The following is a 22,961-nucleotide window of genomic DNA, read 5'->3' on the forward strand; positions in this document are numbered from 1 at the left end:
AGGACAAAGACAGAAACATCATCCCACTGCAACTTCAGGACAAAGACAGAAACATCATCCCACTGCAACTTCAGGACAAAGACAGAAACATCGTCCCACTGCAACTTCAGGACAAAGACAGAAACATCATCCCACTGCAACTTCAGGACAATGACAGAAACATCATCCCACTGCAACTTCAGGACAAAGACAGAAACATCATCCCACTGCAACTTCAGGACAATGACAGAAACATCATCCCACTGCAACTTCAGGACAGAGACAGAAACATCATCCCACTGCAACTTCAGGACAAAGACAGAAACATCATCCCACTGCAACTTCAGGACAAAGACAGAAACATCATCACACTGCAACTTCAGAACAAAGACAGAAACATCATCACACTGCAACTTCAGGACAAAGACAGGAACATCATCACACTGCAACTTCAGGACAAAGACAGAATCATCATCACACTGCAACTTCAGGACAAAGACAGAATCATCATCACACTGCAACTTCAGGACAAAGACAGAAATATCATCACACTGCAACTTCAGAACAAAGACAGGAACATCATCACACTGCAACTTCAGGACAAAGACAGAATCATCATCACACTGCAACTTCAGGACAAAGACAGAAACATCATCCCACTGCAACTTCAGGACAAAGACAGAAACATCATCACACTGCAACTTCAGAACAAAGACAGAAACATCATCCCACTGCAACTTCAGGACAATGACAGAAACATCATCCCACTGCAACTTCAGGACAATGACAGAAACATCATAATAATAATAATATGCCATTTAGCAGACACTTTTATCCAAAGCGACTTACAGTCGTGCGTGCATACATTATTAGTTTTTTGTGTATGGGTGGTCCCGGGGATCGAACCCACTACCTTAGCGTTACAAGCGCCGTGCTCTACCAGCTGAGCTACAGAGGACCACATCATCACACTGCAACTTCAGGACAAAGACAGAAACATCATCACACTGCAACTTCAGGACAATGACAGAAACATAATCCCACTGCAACTTCAGGACAATGACAGAAACATCATCACACTGCAACTTCAGGACAAAGACAGAAACATAATCCCACTGCAACTTCAGGACAAAGACAGAAACATCATCCCACTGCAACTTCAGGACAAAGACAGAATCATCATCACACTGCAACTTCAGGACAAAGACAGAAACATCATCCCACTGCAACTCCAGGACAAAGACAGAAACATCATCCCACTGCAACTTCAGGACAAAGACAGAAACATCATCCCACTGCAACTTCAGGACAATGACAGAAACATCATCCCACTGCAACTTCAGGACAAAGACAGAAACATCATCCCACTGCAACTTCAGGACAATGACAGAAACATCATCCCACTGCAACTTCAGGACAAAGACAGAAACATCATCCCACTGCAAGGTCAGGACAAAGACAGAAACATCATCACACTGCAAGGTCAGGACAAAGACAGAAACATCATCACACTGCAAGGTCAGGACAAAGACAGAATCATCATCACACTGCAAGGTCAGGACAAAGACAGAATCATCATCACACTGCAACTTCAGGACAAAGACAGAAACATCATCACACTGCAAGGTCAGGACAAAGACAGAAACATCATCCCACTACAAGGTCAGGACAAAGACAGAAACATCATCCCACTGCAAGGTCAGGACAAAGACAGACACATAATCACACTGCAAGGTCAGGACAAAGACAGAAACATCATCACACTGCAAGGTCAGGACAAAGACAGAAACATCATCACACTGCAAGGTCAGGACAAAGACAGAAACATCATCACACTGCAAGGTCAGGACAAAGACAGAAACATCATCACACTGCAAGGTCAGGACAAAGACAGAAACATCATCACACTGCAAGGTCAGGACAAAGACAGAAACATCATCACACTGCAACTTCAGGACAAAGACAGAAACATCATCCCACTGCAACTTCAGGACAAAGACAGAAACATCATCCCACTGCAACTTCAGGACAATGACAGAAACATCATCCCAATGCAACTTCAGGACAATGACAGAAACATCATCCCACTGCAACTTCAGGACAATGACAGAAACATCATCACACTGCAACTTCAGGACAAAGACAGAAACATCATCACACTGCAACTTCAGGACAATGACAGAAACATCATCACACTGCAACTTCAGGACAATGACAGAAACATCATCACACTGCAACTTCAGGACAAAGACAGAAACATAATCCCACTGCAACTTCAGGACAAAGACAGAAACATCATCCCACTGCAACTTCAGGACAAAGACAGAAACATCATCCCACTGCAAGGTCAGGACAAAGACAGACACATAATCACACTGCAAGGTCAGGACAAAGACAGAAACATCATCACACTGCAAGGTCAGGACAAAGACAGAAACATCATCACACTGCAAGGTCAGGACAAAGACAGAAACATAATCACACTGCAAGGTCAGGACAAAGACAGAAACATCATCACACTGCAAGGTCAGGACAAAGACAGAAACATCATCACACTGCAACTTCAGGACAAAGACAGAAACATCATCCCACTGCAACTTCAGGACAAAGACAGAAACATCATCCCACTAAAACTTCAGGACAATGACAGAAACATCATCCCACTGCAACTTCAGGACAATGACAGAAACATCATCACACTGCAACTTCAGGACAAAGACAGAAACATCATCACACTGCAACTTCAGGACAATGACAGAAACATCATCACACTGCAACTTCAGGACAAAGACAGAAACATAATCCCACTGCAACTTCAGGACAAAGACAGAAACATCATCCCACTGCAACTTCAGGACAAAGACAGAAACATCATCCCACTGCAAGGTCAGGACAAAGACAGACACATAATCACACTGCAAGGTCAGGACAAAGACAGAAACATCATCACACTGCAAGGTCAGGACAAAGACAGAAACATCATCACACTGCAAGGTCAGGACAAAGACAGAAACATAATCACACTGCAAGGTCAGGACAAAGACAGAAACATCATCACACTGCAAGGTCAGGACAAAGACAGAAACATCATCACACTGCAACTTCAGGACAAAGACAGAAACATCATCCCACTGCAACTTCAGGACAAAGACAGAAACATCATCCCACTAAAACTTCAGGACAATGACAGAAACATCATCCCACTGCAACTTCAGGACAATGACAGAAACATCATCACACTGCAACTTCAGGACAAAGACAGAAACATCATCACACTGCAACTTCAGGACAATGACAGAAACATCATCCCACTGCAACTTCAGGACAATGACAGAAACATCATCACACTGCAACTTCAGGACAAAGACAGAAACATAATCCCACTGCAACTTCAGGACAAAGACAGAAACATCATCCCACTGCAACTTCAGGACAAAGACAGAAACATCATCCCACTGCAACTTCAGGACAAAGACAGAAACATCATCCCACTGCAACTTCAGGACAAAGACAGAAACATCATCCCACTGCAACTTCAGGACAATGACAGAAACATCATCCCACTGCAACTTCAGGACAAAGACAGAAACATCATCCCACTGCAACTTCAGGACAATGACAGAAACATCATCCCACTGCAACTTCAGGACAGAGACAGAAACATCATCCCACTGCAACTTCAGGACAAAGACAGAAACATCATCCCACTGCAACTTCAGGACAAAGACAGAAACATCATCACACTGCAACTTCAGAACAAAGACAGAAACATCATCACACTGCAACTTCAGGACAAAGACAGAATCATCATCACACTGCAACTTCAGGACAAAGACAGAATCATCATCACACTGCAACTTCAGGACAAAGACAGAAACATCATCACACTGCAACTTCAGAACAAAGACAGGAACATCATCACACTGCAACTTCAGGACAAAGACAGAATCATCATCACACTGCAACTTCAGGACAAAGACAGAAACATCCTCCCACTGCAAATTCAGGACAAAGACAGAAACATCATCACACTGCAACTTTAGGACAAAGACAGAAATATCATCACACTGCAACTTTAGGACAAAGACAGAAACATCATCACACTGCAACTTTAGGACAAAGACAGAAATATCATCACACTGCAACTTTAGGACAATGACAGAAACATCATCCCACTGCAACTTCAGGACAAAGACAGAAACATCATCCCACTGCAACTTCAGGACAATGACAGAAACATCATCCCACTGCAACTTCAGGACAAAGACAGAAACATCATCACACTGCAACTTCAGAACAAAGACAGGAACATCATCACACTGCAACTTCAGGACAAAGACAGAAACATCATCACACTGCAACTTCAGGACAAAGACAGAAACATCATCACACTGCAAGGTCAGGACAAAGACAGAAACATCATCCCACTACAAGGTCAGGACAAAGACAGAAACATCATCCCACTGCAAGGTCAGGACAAAGACAGAAACATAATCACACTGCAAGGTCAGGACAAAGACAGAAACATCATCACACTGCAAGGTCAGGACAAAGACAGAAACATCATCACACTGCAAGGTCAGGACAAAGACAGAAACATCATCACACTGCAAGGTCAGGACAAAGACAGAAACATCATCACACTGCAAGGTCAGGACAAAGACAGAAACATCATCCCACTGCAACTTCAGGACAAAGACAGAAACATCATCCCACTGCAACTTCAGGACAAAGACAGAAACATCATCCCACTGCAACTTCAGGACAATGACAGAAACATCATCCCACTGCAACTTCAGGACAATGACAGAAACATCATAATAATAATAATATGCCATTTAGCAGACGCTTTTATCCAAAGCGACTTACAGTCGTGCGTGCATACATTATTAGTTTTTTGTGTATGGGTGGTCCCGGGGATCGAACCAACTACCTTAGCGTTACAAGCGCCGTGCTCTACCAGCTGAGCTACAGAGGACCACATCATCACACTGCAACTTCAGGACAAAGACAGAAACATCATCACACTGCAACTTCAGGACAATGACAGAAATATAATCCCACTGCAACTTCAGGACAATGACAGAAACATCATCCCACTGCAACTTCAGGACAAAGACAGAATCATCATCACACTGCAACTTCAGGACAAAGACAGAAACATCATCCCACTGCAACTCCAGGACAAAGACAGAAACATCATCCCACTGCAACTTCAGGACAAAGACAGAAACATCATCCCACTGCAACTTCAGGACAATGACAGAAACATCATCCCACTGCAACTTCAGGACAAAGACAGAAACATCATCCCACTGCAACTTCAGGACAATGACAGAAACATCATCCCACTGCAACTTCAGGACAAAGACAGAAACATCATCCCACTGCAAGGTCAGGACAAAGACAGAAACATCATCACACTGCAAGGTCAGGACAAAGACAGAAACATCATCACACTGCAAGGTCAGGACAAAGACAGAATCATCATCACACTGCAAGGTCAGGACAAAGACAGAATCATCATCACACTGCAACTTCAGGACAAAGACAGAAACATCATCACACTGCAAGGTCAGGACAAAGACAGAAACATCATCCCACTACAAGGTCAGGACAAAGACAGAAACATCATCCCACTGCAAGGTCAGGACAAAGACAGACACATAATCACACTGCAAGGTCAGGACAAAGACAGAAACATCATCACACTGCAAGGTCAGGACAAAGACAGAAACATCATCACACTGCAAGGTCAGGACAAAGACAGAAACATCATCCCACTGCAAGGTCAGGACAAAGACAGAAACATCATCACACTGCAAGGTCAGGACAAAGACAGAAACATCATCACACTGCAAGGTCAGGACAAAGACAGAAACATCATCACACTGCAACTTCAGGACAAAGACAGAAACATCATCCCACTGCAACTTCAGGACAAAGACAGAAACATCATCCCACTGCAACTTCAGGACAATGACAGAAACATCATCCCAATGCAACTTCAGGACAATGACAGAAACATCATCCCACTGCAACTTCAGGACAATGACAGAAACATCATCACACTGCAACTTCAGGACAAAGACAGAAATATCATCACACTGCAACTTCAGGACAATGACAGAAACATCATCACACTGCAACTTCAGGACAATGACAGAAACATCATCACACTGCAACTTCAGGACAAAGACAGAAACATAATCCCACTGCAACTTCAGGACAAAGACAGAAACATCATCCCACTGCAACTTCAGGACAAAGACAGAAACATCATCCCACTGCAAGGTCAGGACAAAGACAGACACATAATCACACTGCAAGGTCAGGACAAAGACAGAAACATCATCACACTGCAAGGTCAGGACAAAGACAGAAACATCATCACACTGCAAGGTCAGGACAAAGACAGAAACATCATCACACTGCAAGGTCAGGACAAAGACAGAAACATCATCACACTGCAAGGTCAGGACAAAGACAGAAACATCATCACACTGCAACTTCAGGACAAAGACAGAAACATCATCCCACTGCAACTTCAGGACAAAGACAGAAACATCATCCCACTGCAACTTCAGGACAATGACAGAAACATCATCCCACTGCAACTTCAGAACAATGACAGAAACATCATCACACTGCAACTTCAGGACAAAGACAGAAACATCATCACACTGCAACTTCAGGACAATGACAGAAACATCATCCCACTGCAACTTCAGGACAATGACAGAAACATCATCACACTGCAACTTCAGGACAAAGACAGAAACATAATCCCACTGCAACTTCAGGACAAAGACAGAAACATCATCCCACTGCAACTTCAGGACAAAGACAGAAACATCATCCCACTGCAACTTCAGGACAAAGACAGAAACATCGTCCCACTGCAACTTCAGGACAAAGACAGAAACATCATCCCACTGCAACTTCAGGACAATGACAGAAACATCATCCCACTGCAACTTCAGGACAAAGACAGAAACATCATCCCACTGCAACTTCAGGACAATGACAGAAACATCATCCCACTGCAACTTCAGGACAGAGACAGAAACATCATCCCACTGCAACTTCAGGACAAAGACAGAAACATCATCCCACTGCAACTTCAGGACAAAGACAGAAACATCATCACACTGCAACTTCAGAACAAAGACAGAAACATCATCACACTGCAACTTCAGGACAAAGACAGGAACATCATCACACTGCAACTTCAGGACAAAGACAGAATCATCATCACACTGCAACTTCAGGACAAAGACAGAATCATCATCACACTGCAACTTCAGGACAAAGACAGAAACATCATCACACTGCAACTTCAGAACAAAGACAGGAACATCATCACACTGCAACTTCAGGACAAAGACAGAATCATCATCACACTGCAACTTCAGGACAAAGACAGAAACATCCTCCCACTGCAAATTCAGGACAAAGACAGAAACATCATCACACTGCAACTTTAGGACAAAGACAGAAATATCATCACACTGCAACTTTAGGACAAAGACAGAAACATCATCACACTGCAACTTTAGGACAAAGACAGAAATATCATCACACTGCAACTTTAGGACAATGACAGAAACATCATCCCACTGCAACTTCAGGACAAAGACAGAAACATCATCCCACTGCAACTTCAGGACAATGACAGAAACATCATCCCACTGCAACTTCAGGACAAAGACAGAAACATCATCACACTGCAACTTCAGAACAAAGACAGGAACATCATCACACTGCAACTTCAGGACAAAGACAGAATCATCATCACACTGCAACTTCAGGACAAAGACAGAAACATAATCACACTGCAACTTCAGGACAAAGATGGAAACATCCTCCCACTGCAACTTCAGGACAAAGACAGAAACATCATCACACTGCAACTTTAGGACAAAGACAGAAATATCATCACACTGCAACTTTAGGACAAAGACAGAAACATCATCACACTGCAACTTTAGGACAAAGACAGACATATCATCACACTGCAACTTCAGGACAATGACAGAAACATCATCCCACTGCAACTTCAGGACAATGACAGAAACATCATCACACTGCAACTTCAGGACAATGACAGAAACATCATCCCACTGCAACTTCAGGACAATGACAGAAACATCATCACACTGCAACTTCAGGACAAAGACAGAAACATAATCCCACTGCAACTTCAGGACAAAGACAGAAACATCATCCCACTGCAACTTCAGGACAAAGACAGAAACATCATTCCACTGCAACTTCAGGACAAAGACAGAAACATCATCCCACTGCAACTTCAGGACAAAGACAGAAACATCATCCCACTGCAACTTCAGGACAAAGACAGAAATATCATCCCACTGCAACTTCAGGACAATGACAGAAACATCATCCCACTGCAACTTCAGGACAAAGACAGAAACATCATCCCACTGCAACTTCAGGACAAAGACAGAAACATCATCCCACTGCAACTTCAGGACAAAGACAGAAACATCATCACACTGCAACTTCAGAACAAAGACAGAAACATCATCCCACTGCAACTTCAGGACAATGACAGAAACATCATCCCACTGCAACTTCAGGACAATGACAGAAACATCATAATAATAATAATATGCCATTTAGCAGACACTTTTATCCAAAGCGACTTACAGTCGTGCGTGCATACATTATTAGTTTTTGTGTATGGGTGGTCCCGGGGATCGAACCCACTACCTTAGCGTTACAAGCGCCGTGCTCTACCAGCTGAGCTACAGAGGACCACATCATCACACTGCAACTTCAGGACAAAGACAGAAACATCATCACACTGCAACTTCAGGACAATGACAGAAACATAATCCCACTGCAACTTCAGGACAATGACAGAAACATCATCACACTGCAACTTCAGGACAAAGACAGAAACATAATCCCACTGCAACTTCAGGACAAAGACAGAAACATCATCCCACTGCAACTTCAGGACAAAGACAGAATCATCATCACACTGCAACTTCAGGACAAAGACAGAAACATCATCCCACTGCAACTTCAGGACAAAGACAGAAACATCATCCCACTGCAACTTCAGGACAAAGACAGAAACATCATCCCACTGCAACTTCAGGACAATGACAGAAACATCATCCCACTGCAACTTCAGGACAAAGACAGAAACATCATCCCACTGCAACTTCAGGACAATGACAGAAACATCATCCCACTGCAACTTCAGGACAAAGACAGAAACATCATCCCACTGCAAGGTCAGGACAAAGACAGAAACATCATCACACTGCAAGGTCAGGACAAAGACAGAAACATCATCACACTGCAAGGTCAGGACAAAGACAGAATCATCATCACACTGCAAGGTCAGGACAAAGACAGAATCATCATCACACTGCAACTTCAGGACAAAGACAGAAACATCATCACACTGCAAGGTCAGGACAAAGACAGAAACATCATCCCACTGCAAGGTCAGGACAAAGACAGACACATAATCACACTGCAAGGTCAGGACAAAGACAGAAACATCATCACACTGCAAGGTCAGGACAAAGACAGAAACATCATCACACTGCAAGGTCAGGACAAAGACAGAAACATCATCACACTGCAAGGTCAGGACAAAGACAGAAACATCATCACACTGCAAGGTCAGGACAAAGACAGAAACATCATCACACTGCAAGGTCAGGACAAAGACAGAAACATCATCACACTGCAACTTCAGGACAAAGACAGAAACATCATCCCACTGCAACTTCAGGACAAAGACAGAAACATCATCCCACTGCAACTTCAGGACAATGACAGAAACATCATCCCAATGCAACTTCAGGACAATGACAGAAACATCATCCCACTGCAACTTCAGGACAATGACAGAAACATCATCACACTGCAACTTCAGGACAAAGACAGAAACATCATCACACTGCAACTTCAGGACAATGACAGAAACATCATCACACTGCAACTTCAGGACAATGACAGAAACATCATCACACTGCAACTTCAGGACAAAGACAGAAACATAATCCCACTGCAACTTCAGGACAAAGACAGAAACATCATCCCACTGCAACTTCAGGACAAAGACAGAAACATCATCCCACTGCAAGGTCAGGACAAAGACAGACACATAATCACACTGCAAGGTCAGGACAAAGACAGAAACATCATCACACTGCAAGGTCAGGACAAAGACAGAAACATCATCACACTGCAAGGTCAGGACAAAGACAGAAACATAATCACACTGCAAGGTCAGGACAAAGACAGAAACATCATCACACTGCAAGGTCAGGACAAAGACAGAAACATCATCACACTGCAACTTCAGGACAAAGACAGAAACATCATCCCACTGCAACTTCAGGACAAAGACAGAAACATCATCCCACTGCAACTTCAGGACAATGACAGAAACATCATCCCACTGCAACTTCAGGACAATGACAGAAACATCATCACACTGCAACTTCAGGACAAAGACAGAAACATCATCACACTGCAACTTCAGGACAATGACAGAAACATCATCCCACTGCAACTTCAGGACAATGACAGAAACATCATCACACTGCAACTTCAGGACAAAGACAGAAACATAATCCCACTGCAACTTCAGGACAAAGACAGAAACATCATCCCACTGCAACTTCAGGACAAAGACAGAAACATCATCCCACTGCAACTTCAGGACAAAGACAGAAACATCATCCCACTGCAAGGTCAGGACAAAGACAGACACATAATCACACTGCAAGGTCAGGACAAAGACAGAAACATCATCACACTGCAAGGTCAGGACAAAGACAGAAACATCATCACACTGCAAGGTCAGGACAAAGACAGAAACATAATCACACTGCAAGGTCAGGACAAAGACAGAAACATCATCACACTGCAAGGTCAGGACAAAGACAGAAACATCATCACACTGCAACTTCAGGACAAAGACAGAAACATCATCCCACTGCAACTTCAGGACAATGACAGAAACATCATCCCACTGCAACTTCAGGACAATGACAGAAACATCATCACACTGCAACTTCAGGACAAAGACAGAAACATCATCACACTGCAACTTCAGGACAATGACAGAAACATCATCCCACTGCAACTTCAGGACAATGACAGAAACATCATCACACTGCAACTTCAGGACAAAGACAGAAACATAATCCCACTGCAACTTCAGGACAAAGACAGAAACATCATCCCACTGCAACTTCAGGACAAAGACAGAAACATCCCACTGCAACTTCAGGACAAAGACAGAAACATCATCCCACTGCAACTTCAGGACAATGACAGAAACATCATCCCACTGCAACTTCAGGACAAAGACAGAAACATCATCCCACTGCAACTTCAGGACAATGACAGAAACATCATCCCACTGCAACTTCAGGACAGAGACAGAAACATCATCCCACTGCAACTTCAGGACAAAGACAGAAACATCATCCCACTGCAACTTCAGGACAAAGACAGAAACATCATCACACTGCAACTTCAGAACAAAGACAGAAACATCATCACACTGCAACTTCAGGACAAAGACAGGAACATCATCACACTGCAACTTCAGGACAAAGACAGAATCATCATCACACTGCAACTTCAGGACAAAGACAGAAACATCATCACACTGCAACTTCAGAACAAAGACAGGAACATCATCACACTGCAACTTCAGGACAAAGACAGAATCATCATCACACTGCAACTTCAGGACAAAGACAGAAACATCCTCCCACTGCAAATTCAGGACAAAGACAGAAACATCATCACACTGCAACTTTAGGACAAAGACAGAAATATCATCACACTGCAACTTTAGGACAAAGACAGAAACATCATCACACTGCAACTTTAGGACAAAGACAGAAATATCATCACACTGCAACTTTAGGACAATGACAGAAACATCATCCCACTGCAACTTCAGGACAAAGACAGAAACATCATCTCACTGCAACTTCAGGACAATGACAGAAACATCATCCCACTGCAACTTCAGGACAAAGACAGAAACATCATCACACTGCAACTTCAGAACAAAGACAGGAACATCATCACACTGCAACTTCAGGACAAAGACAGAATCATCATCACACTGCAACTTCAGGACAAAGACAGAAACATAATCACACTGCAACTTCAGGACAAAGATGGAAACATCCTCCCACTGCAACTTCAGGACAAAGACAGAAACATCATCACACTGCAACTTTAGGACAAAGACAGAAATATCATCACACTGCAACTTTAGGACAAAGACAGAAACATCATCACACTGCAACTTTAGGACAAAAACAGACATATCATCACACTGCAACTTTAGGACAATGACAGAAACATCATCCCACTGCAACTTCAGGACAAAGACAGAAACATCATCACACTGCAACTTCATGACAATGACAGAAACATCATCCCACTGCAACTTCAGGACAATGACAGAAACATCATCCCACTGCAACTTCAGGACAATGACAGAAACATCATCACACTGCAACTTCAGGACAAAGACAGAAACATAATCCCACTGCAACTTCAGGACAAAGACAGAAACATCATCCCACTGCAACTTCAGGACAAAGACAGAAACATCATCCCACTGCAACTTCAGGACAAATACAGAAACATCATCCCACTGCAACTTCAGGACAAAGACAGGAATATCATCCCACTGCAACTTCAGGACAATGACAGAAACATCATCCCACTGCAACTTCAGGACAAAGACAGAAACATCATCCCACTGCAACTTCAGGACAAAGACAGAAACATCATCCCACTGCAACTTCAGGACAAAGACAGAAACATCATCACACTGCAACTTCAGAACAAAGACAGAAACATCATCACACTGCAACTTCAGGACAAAGACAGAAACATCATCACACTGCAACTTCAGAACAAAGACAGGAACATCATCACACTGCAACTTCAGGACAAAGACAGAATCATCATCACACTGCAACTTCAGGACAAAGACAGAAACATAATCACACTGCAACTTCAGGACAAAGATGGAAACATCCTCCCACTGCAACTTCAGGACAAAGACATAAACATCATCACACTGCAACTTTAGGACAAAGACAGAAATATCATCACACTGCAACTTTAGGACAAAGACAGAAACATCATCACACTGCAACTTTAGGACAAAGACAGAAACATCATCACACTGCAACTTCAGGACAAAGACAGAAACATCATCCCACTGCAACTTCAGGACAAAGACAAAGGTGTCACCTGACCTCATAGAAACAAACTAATATCCGGTAGACCAGGGCGACCAGCATCATCTTCTGGAGTTCCTCCATGGACGTGTCTTCATCTATTTCCTCCACAATGAAATGCATGGCAAACTTGGAAATGTCCCTGAAAGAAAGACAAAATACAAATGATTCTTCAATCATGACTATATACAGTAGTTATGCACGCTACAAATGATTCTTCAATCATGACTATATACAGTAGTTATACATGCTAAAATTATTCTTCAATCATTTAAATTTTTTACATGTACATGTTTACATTTTAGTCATTTAGCAGATGCTCTTATCCAGAGCGACTTACAGTTAGTGAGTGCATACATTTTTCATACTGGCCCCCCGTGGGAAACGAACCCACAATCCTGGCGTTGCAAGCGCCATGCTCTACCAACTGAGCTACAGGGGACTACAAAGTTGTATTTTTTTGCGATCCAATTGACATTTTAGTCATTTAGCAGACGCTCTTATCCAGAGCGACTTACAATTAGTGAGTGCATAAATTTTTCATACTGGCCCCCAATGGGAATTGAACCCACAACCCTTGCGTTGCAAGCGCCATGCTCTACCAACTGAGCTACAGGAGGGCCAATCATGACTATATACAGTAGTTATACATGCATAGGAATCATCTTTACCATCACCTATGGAGCGCAAAACAAATCCAAAATACTATTCCCTGTAGTGCACTACTTTTGATCGGGGCCCATGGGGGGGCCATAGGGGGGGTATAGTAATGCGGTATAGGGAATAGACACACAGAAACATTTCTATTAAACTAAACTCACTTCATCCCACTCAGATGCATGATGCTGAGAATAATGGTTGCTTTGATGAAGAACAGAATGAAGAAATCCACAATTTCAGCCATGAACCTTTGAAGAGGAGAGGGAATACCGTATTCTCGACCTGCAAACACATACAACACATTTACATTTTAGTCATTTAGCAGAGGCCAGGAGTTCCCAAACTTTTTCACTTGGGGCCCCCCTTCCAGCATTGGGGAACATCCCGCTCCCCCCTGCGTGCACGCGCCATGTCTATTTCTATGGGCACAAGCACCGTTCATGACACAAACTGTTCACACCCCTCTTGTTCTTGTTGGTGGAGAGAATTTTGCAGGTTTAAAGCTTATTTCCTGCAATTCTACACATTTTGTCATGTGGTGAAAAGAAAATGTTGCAGTTTTAAAGCACATGTTCTTGCAATTCTATACATTTTACCATGTCTAATGTGAATTAATGTGATATTTGAGTAACTAAAAATTACAACAATATCTATGGGTATTTAACTTTAGCAGACCACAGAGGGCACTATTTTCATAATTCATCACTATAACAGGCCTGGCATGTTGCTTTCTCTCAAACACTTCTTTAGTTATATAGCTATCATATTAGACACATGAACCAAATACAAAAATAACAACATCTGTGTCTCTGATAGCTACCTGGCCGTTGTGCATTGCCGTTCTGTTGTGGTTGTTGTTGCGCTGGTACTGAAGTGGCCACAGCACCATTCCCAGCCGTTTCCCCTGGCGGAATTCCAGCCGCGGGGATGGCGGGTGGATACGGCGTTAAGGGGAGTCCGAATGGATTATTATACCAGTTCTGGGCATCAAAATTTGGGAAATCCGCTGGCCAGACGGGTGCTGTGAATGGTTGCGGTGCAAAATACGGAGGAGCAGACACTGCCAGCCAACTTTGCCAGTTCACATTTGCAGTGTAGTACTGCCACATCCACCCCTGCAACTTTTCACAGTACTCCGAGGTTGTGCGTTTTTCGACAGTGCCCTTTCCACTTTCCGAAGTGTCTTGATGACGTAATTTTAGCTTATTTTCGGCAATATCTAGCTTCTCTCTAATATTAAAAGACATGTTTTGCTTATCGACTTGTTTGTTTATGTTTTCCGAATCATCCATGTTTAATGCTGACGTCACATCCGGTAGGATGTTTCCATTTCCGTGAAGAAAATATACGATTTCTAGAAAACATAATTACTGTGATAATAATTGCAAATATTTGGCGAGTAAGCTGTATTCAAAGAGGTAAACAATATCGATGATAAAACAATCACTCACAGCAACATTTCATAAAATAGTTTCTTCATCACATTCCCAGCCTGGCCGAAATTAATATCGTGCACTTCCAGCTATGTACCACTAAGGCGCAGCACTGCTACCGTTAAAGTGAAAGAGGCAGAGCATTGGAAATACACTGACTAGCCTTCTGTAACAGACAGTATTATTGACTGTTCTTCATTCCAATCACAATGAATTCAACTATGGTCTTTTGTTCCAACCCATCACTAATAGCCATATTGTTTTCACCTATCTTGTTTTCAGATCATTGCCAAATAATGACCCGAGAGAGAGGAGATCTTTGTTCCATTAAGGCCTGGTCAGACCTATAAATGTATATCATTGAAACGACGTACATCTCACACCTTCAATGGATGATTGAGGGTGCAGTGTGCACCACCTTGTCCTGCAAATCTCCCACTATCTGTATATTTTATATAGCAATAGTAGGCTATGCGTTTTGCACTTTGAGAATCGTGAAATTTAATGCATCTGATATTACATTTACATTTACGTCATTTAGCAGACGCTCTTATCCAGAGCGACTTACAAATTCCACCACTACTACTGCTTTTCTTTAAAGTTTTACACCAAGCAAACAGTTAATAAGTTCAATTACATTACAACCTTCATCTCAGAATTCCTTAGCCAAGCAATTTCCAAGAACTTGCCAATCAGTTCTTTGATGCCTCAAAATAAAATAAATCTGTTCAAAGGACCCCCGCCACTACTGCTGCTTCTAAAGTAAAATCTGAGGCACAAGGCCATTTTCAAAGAACTGCCCTAAGTAAGCTTAACCTAAACAACAATGGGGTATTCAACCATAACAATCGGACACTCTGGGTTCAGACGTTCTTTGGGTGAACAGATTGTAATAGAAAGTCCCTGAATGTGTTCTCATGATACAGGGGACTGGTAAGTTGAGTAGGGGTGGAGAGGGGACCTGGTAAGGAGAATGAAAGGGAAAATGGAGCGAAAGAGTAACAAAAATGTCAGAGGAGTGTGCGCAAATGTGTGTGTGTGTGTGTATGTATGCCCTTGGTCTTATACAACTTGGCTAGGTCAGCTTTTCATTAATCAGGACAGATTGTTGCAGGAGCAGGCTGCAGGAGCACCACCCATGGTCATAATCATTCACTAAAACCCCAAATCTTTTGGAGAATTTGGCCCCAACCTACTGCCACAAAAAGCCCTAATTAAAGGAATTAGGTGCACTTGCTTGGACTGGAAGTCTGTGGTTGCGTCCTAAACGGCACCCCATTACCTATTTAGTGCACTACTTTTGATCAGAGCCCTATCGGCCCTTGTCAAAAGTAGTGCACTATATAGGGAATAGGGTGCCATTTTGGACAAAGTCTGTGTGTCCACGACAATAAGCCTGTTAAAAATGAGGAGAGGTCACAACGTAGACCTTAAACTGGGATTTGGCCTCCCCTCTAGATCTCCCCATACATTCCCCCTGCCACTCTAATACTAGGTCTGTCTTAAATGGCACCCTATTCCCTTTATAGTGCACTACTTTTGACCAGGATCCATAGGGGGGCCCATAGGGCTCTGGTCAAAAGTAGTGCTCTATATAGTAAATAGGGTGCCATTTGGGACGTATCCTAGGACCTCACATTCCGTATAGATTGTCCTTGTGTGTTTGACTAACAGGAGCATTCCAAGGGACCCCATGGCATTTACTCCAGTTGTAACCCTACTGGTTTAATTTACTCCAGTTGTAACCCTACTGGTTTCATTTACTCCTCAGTTGTAACCCTGCTGGTTTCATTTAGTCCTCAGTTGTAACCCTGCTGGTTTCATTTACTCCAGTTGTAACCCTGCTGGTTTAATTTACTCCAGTTGTAACCCTGCTGGTTTCATTTACTCCAGTTGTAACCCTGCTGGTTTAATTTACTCCAGTTGTAACCCTGCTGGTTTCATTTACTCCAGTTGTAATCCTGATGGTTTCATTTACTCTAGTTGTAACCCTGATGGTTTCATTTACTCCAGTTGTAACCCTGATGGTTTCATTTACTCCAGTTGTAACCCTGATGGTTTCATTTACTCCTCAGTTGTAACCCTGCTGGTTTCATTTATTCCAGTTGTAACCCTGCTGGTTTCATTTACTCCAGTTGTAACCCTGCTGGTTTCATTTACTCCAGTTGTAACCCTGATGGTTTCATTTACTCCTCAGTTGTAACCCCGCTGGTTTCATTTACTCCTTGGTTGTAACCCCGCTGGTTTCATTTACTCCTCAGTTGTAACCTTGCTGGTTTCAAAGTGTGTGCAAGACAGTGTGAGCTTTTGATCCAATAGTGGATGACTGTAAGTCGCTTTGGATAAAAGCATCTGCTAAATGGCATTTTATTATTATACTTGATACATTTGGCAAATGCACTGTTCGAGGAATAGGTTGGTCTTGGTTTTCAAGAAACACTCACGGATGTGTTGACTGAGCTATAGTGTGTGTGTGTGTGTGTGTGTGTGTGTGTGTAACCAAGACTTGCAACTCTAGTGACGCTATCATGACAAATCAACACTTAGTTTCCAAAAAGCACATGATATCATGTGTGAAAACTCTGACCATGAACCAAAAGAAAGTTGGTCTTCTCCCAAGTGCTGCGTCCCAAATGGCACCCGATTCCCTTTATAGTGCATAGGGCTCTGGTCAAATGTAGTGCAGGGAATAGGGAGGCATTTGGCACGCAGAAAAAAGGTTAGGCCCGGATCAAAAGTAGTGCACTATGTAGGGAAGAGGGTGCCATTTGAGATGCATTAAAGGTTAAGGTTTTCAAATGCATCTCAACCCATAGAGCCAGATACAAAAAGGTGATTGTCATTCATTCATCACTCTAGCTCCATTAGGCAGCAAGAGCAATACTAATCCAGTGGTATTACAACTTTAAATTCTCAGAGTTTACTCCGTTCATGAACAAGAGACTGCTAATGCTGCGTTCGTAACCAAGTGGGAGGTGGGAATTTACCAGTTGTGAAGCCGTAAATACCAGTTGGATGCATTCACGTGCTTTGAACTCGTTGAGGAACGCTGATAGGCTAACGGCCAACAAGCTACTTAACCATAACCTAACGTCAGAGGTCACCATGTGGGAGAAGTGGGAGCGCAGGATGAGAGTTTCCCACTAGTAATTACCAGTTGGAGGGCCGTTGAAGTGGATTTTTCCCAGTCGTATGTGGTAAATTCCCACTTAGTTATGAACACAGCATAAGGCTTCAGGCATCACAATAAGGCATCATAAATTGTGTCTAATGGGTGCTGGAAGGCTATGAAGAGGGCTGGACAGTACTCCCTCTGGCATTATGCATTCTTAATGAATATCACATTTATTTGTAGACTTGTTGACAATGAGCTCATTTGGACTGTAATCTTTCTGGGAGATTGCTGTATTTTGTTGTATTTGGTTGTTAGCCGATACAAGTAAGGTGATATTGTTCAGTCTAATGGGAGATGGCATAACCTTTACTTTTTGGACTACATGACTCTACCCAGATGAGTACTCCATTCCATAGAAGCCTTTTAGAAGCGCCGGCACTTCTAAACTGACAAACTTTTTACATTGGTGTCTTGAAATGTTACTTTCTAAATTCTGGTCTTGGGGCTACATACTGACCTGTCTGTCATCTGTTAGGGCTAATTCATCCCAGAGGTAGGCCTACAACAGAGAACAGCCAAACAGAGAAAAATGAACTACTATATGTAGAATGTAAGCCTATGATAATCATTTTAAAATAGTCAACTTGGCACCTGTACTTGTAGTTTAAGATTTTTTTTATTTTGGCACCCAGCCTGGGTAAGCATGTGAATTATTTCCCACCCACAACGAATGGATTTAGGATTCAGCAAGTTTCCTACTGTAATACAGTTCATTTATTTGCAAAGTGATCAATCCCAAATGGCACCCTAGTTTTGACAAGGGTCTATAAGGCTTTGGTCAAAACTAGTGTACTATAAAGGTAACAGGGTGCCATTTGGGACACATTCCAGTTTAGTACCAGTGCGATGAAGACTTAAATAGGACCTTTCCTAGAGACAGTTGGAACAAGCAACGGAATTGATGAGGTCATAACAGCAACACTACCACTGGGCAGACCACTTGTTTGATTAATCAGAATAGTGCTGAAAAGTTTACATAGAACAATCCTAAAAATGGTCAAAGAAAATGTTACAGGTTTTAAAGTTTACAGTGGAATGTATAGTTAATAGGAAAGCGTTTAGTTGCCATGCCACTGTTCTCACAAGTCTACTGCGGCAATACACTTAGTATTCCGCAGTGGTTTAGGAGTGACGATAGCCCAGTTTCACAATCATTTGTCCCGACTAGTCAGTCAAGTTTTGCTTTGTATGTAGACAAAAAGGTACATGTTTTGGACATTCCACTTGGTCACCTGCTCTAAAAATAGGTACATTGTGAAATCAATGTATTCTGCAGTGTATGCTTAGCTTACTTTATTTGAGCGCTACACTAACTGGAGCAGTACAATTACATTGCAATTTATTGGACATTAAAATTTACGTGGCACTGAAACGCATTGGAATGTTTGCACCACCTACAACCAAAGTACTCAGGATAGACCTTCACTAGAGGTTTGCTCATTTGTAATCCACATGGATTAAGTTGGATGAATAGGCTTTAGCCTCCAAACTGGCCTAGATATTGCAATGAAGGAAATACCACTTTTCACAAAGCAGAACAATTGACTTTATTGAAAGCTTCATGGAATTTTAGTACCAATTGAGTAGACAGTGCATTTAACATGGTAGGTATTGAACAGATAACAATATGAAAGACTTGGCTTTGCTGGTGGGGGGTCTTCCAATTCAGCAACATACTGGAATCACACCTCTTTCTCATAGGTCCTCACCGCCACCACATCATCCATTACACATTTCTGGAAAAAGAGCAGTGCAAGCTTTAGGTCATGCAATGCAGTGACGTCATGTCAGAACGTAGAACTTAAATGTAACGTCACATTCAATGTGCAGTGATACAACCACCAAATCATCCTAATTGTGTCAGTTGGTCATTGTAGTTACACTTAAAACTGCATTGTCTGAATGAGCCAAACCAAGTAAGCTTTTTTTTTTTTTTTTACTGAAGTTAATCTTCACGCATGCTAAATGTGACAGGGTAGGAGTTACTACCCTATCACAGAAATATAAAAGGGGAACTGACAATCAATGTCGGGCAACGAACTGAGAGCGTAGATAAGTTAACAGGTTTTAGCCAATGGCGTATAAACCCTGGATGACTGACCGGGGGCACTGTATTGATGCCACTGCCCAGCCATCTTGGTACTCAATCGTACAAAGATTCAGGAAGCTATAAAAATGCATTTATTAATGTCTACATTCGTTTGACACATGTATTCTATTACAGACACTAATGCATACTTCTAAATTATATTATGTGAGCAAAAAAAAACAATTTCCTTAAAGTATTTTAGAATGCACTAACATTACTGTCCCCACTATGTCCTTGAAACATTTAATTGAAATACTGTAGAAATCCTTTCATTCTTATGGAGGACTGCTTCTACTGGATAGTGACAATATGGCCGACTGGTGGCATCAAAGCCTCTTGATGGCAATGCCAACCCATAGCATCAGCAATCCAGGGTTTATATATGTAATTGGTTTTATTAGCAAGGCCTCGATTCCCAATGCAGCGTTTTGTAAAAAAAGAGAAAGAATGCGTTGCACATGATTGCAAGTGCTTTTCAAGCCACGTTTCCCAGGCAAAACTTTGAAGGACATATGGAACACGTTCGCGCGTAAAAGCGCGTGCCATCCTTGCTGGCACCGGGGTAGAATGCAACTTGCAAGGCCTCCTGTAGCTCAGTTGATAGAGCATGGCGCTTGCAACGCCAGGGTTGTGGGTTCGATTCCCACGGGGGGCCAGTTTGAAAAATGTATGTACTCATTAACTGTAAGTCGCTCTGGATAAGAGCATCTGCTAAATTACGTAAATGTAATGGATAACATTGTTTTTTTATTGTATAATGATGATAACTTGCAACATTGCACAATTAAACCTGGATGGAACAATATTGCAATAAAGATGCAATATCATGCATAAATACATTCAAAAATACGCTTATTATTAACCATGCATATTTTATTTCCAACCAAGCAGAGAGGGGAAAGCAATCAAGTTTGAGTAAACCTTACCGCTATCAATTTTCCATCTTGCAACTCCCGCTCGAGTGTGGTGGTTTTGCCGTCCCATGTCTGTTTCTGCACCAGTTTTCCGTTCTCAAAGGTCACCAGAGTCTGGAAATAACGTAGTGTCAGGAGGGGACATAACTCCATCAAGTTTAAAGTTGGAAAATGTCAATTGGAAACCACACTACTGTAACAACCGGAATTTCTATGGTGTGGCTGCTGCACCCACCTTGGTTTTCCTGTCATCTGCAGTCATCTCGTCGAATTCTTCATTCAATTTAAACTTGGTTTCTGTAGTTTTGAATGTGCTCTGGGATTTCATTGATATTACGCCGTCGTCGATGCTGAACAGCAAATTGGGCTTCGCCATATTCCCCATCTGCCGAGTAGCAAAGCCCACACCTGTGAAACAAACGGATATTTAACTAGCCAACTTCAGTAAGGTTCTAGATATACATGCAACATTGTCGTTAATTAAAAACAGCTTTATTTAAAGGTATACTTGACCTATTGCCTTCATATATTCATCAAAATTCTCGCTGGAAGTCATCTTCCAAGTTCCAACGAATACCTCGACCATGCTGTTAGTTTAAACTAATCGCTATACAAACAACGTGAACTCACAAATGCACACTGATTCGACTACGCAACAATTATGTCTGGGCCCATTGTCATATTTGAAGCCTCCCCTAGCACGTGCTTACCCATGCAAGCCAATCAAGCGCTATATCTGGTGCTTCCATGGAAACAGAGAGGATGAGGGGCGTGAAATATATTATTTTAAAGCTGGGGCACAGACCGTACTGTCTTTGGCAGGGGTCTTCAACCTTTTCTTACCAAGGGACCCCCTCCCAGGCAAACCGGAGACCCAGGAACCCCCATCACATGTTAGCAATATACTTCACGTATCTTGTCTTATCATCAGGTGAATTATAATGTCAAGGAGAAGTAATCAACATTTTCAAATGAATAGATTTGGTAGATATTTTTTTCATTATTTTGACCTCTCCACATTATAGCCTAATTGGAAGAGAACGTGTAATCTCTAACATAGCCAATTACCTAGAAAGGTAACTCAAAACACATTTTCGCTAAGAGCAGCTGTTTAGCTGTTTAAACAAAGGTTAAAGACAACAAGGTGTATAGGCAAAAATGAATGTCCAAGTCAAGAAAGCCTACCAGCAGCCAGCGGCTCTTGTAGCAATGGTAGCCTATTCACGGGTGCTTTTTCAAAGCCTATGTGAGTGTGATTTGCTCAATATTAGGAATTGGAGAATAAAAACATAAAACATTTGAAATAAGATATTCTCCTCTTTTCTACTGTAGGTATATAATACAAAATTAGTTTATTCCATTATTGTTAGCGATATTCATAAAAACATTTAAATCAATACAAAAGTCACCTTGTCCTAGAGAGATTTACACGGTTAT

General features: G+C 42.2%; 2 protein-coding genes across 2 annotated transcripts in view; both read right to left on the minus strand.

The window, feature by feature from the left end:
* Positions 1 to 15,197, minus strand: part of LOC121542620 (protein FAM8A1-like) — a 31,350-nt gene extending 16,153 nt beyond the window's left edge. Inside the window, exons 1-3 of the mRNA XM_041852055.1 lie at positions 14,734 to 15,197; positions 14,075 to 14,195; positions 13,272 to 13,395 (exon numbers count right to left, since the gene is read on the minus strand). Coding sequence (XP_041707989.1) covers positions 13,272 to 13,395; positions 14,075 to 14,195; positions 14,734 to 15,160 — 672 coding nt within the window. The 5' untranslated portion in view covers positions 15,161 to 15,197. The remainder of the gene's footprint in view (positions 1 to 13,271; positions 13,396 to 14,074; positions 14,196 to 14,733) is intronic.
* Positions 15,198 to 20,043: 4,846 nt separating this feature from the next.
* Positions 20,044 to 22,192, minus strand: LOC121542619 (fatty acid-binding protein, adipocyte-like). The gene is made up of 4 exons (XM_041852054.2): positions 22,038 to 22,192; positions 21,760 to 21,932; positions 21,537 to 21,638; positions 20,044 to 20,257 (listed from the first exon to the last, which is right to left on the minus strand). Exons 1-4 carry the CDS (start codon positions 22,108 to 22,110, stop codon positions 20,204 to 20,206), a joined length of 402 nt encoding a protein of 133 aa, XP_041707988.1. The 5' UTR covers positions 22,111 to 22,192; the 3' UTR covers positions 20,044 to 20,203.
* Between the last annotated feature and the right edge of the window lie 769 nt (positions 22,193 to 22,961).

This window comes from Coregonus clupeaformis, chromosome 17 (genome assembly GCF_020615455.1).
Source record: "Coregonus clupeaformis isolate EN_2021a chromosome 17, ASM2061545v1, whole genome shotgun sequence".
NCBI classification, from domain to species: domain Eukaryota; kingdom Metazoa; phylum Chordata; class Actinopteri; order Salmoniformes; family Salmonidae; genus Coregonus; species Coregonus clupeaformis.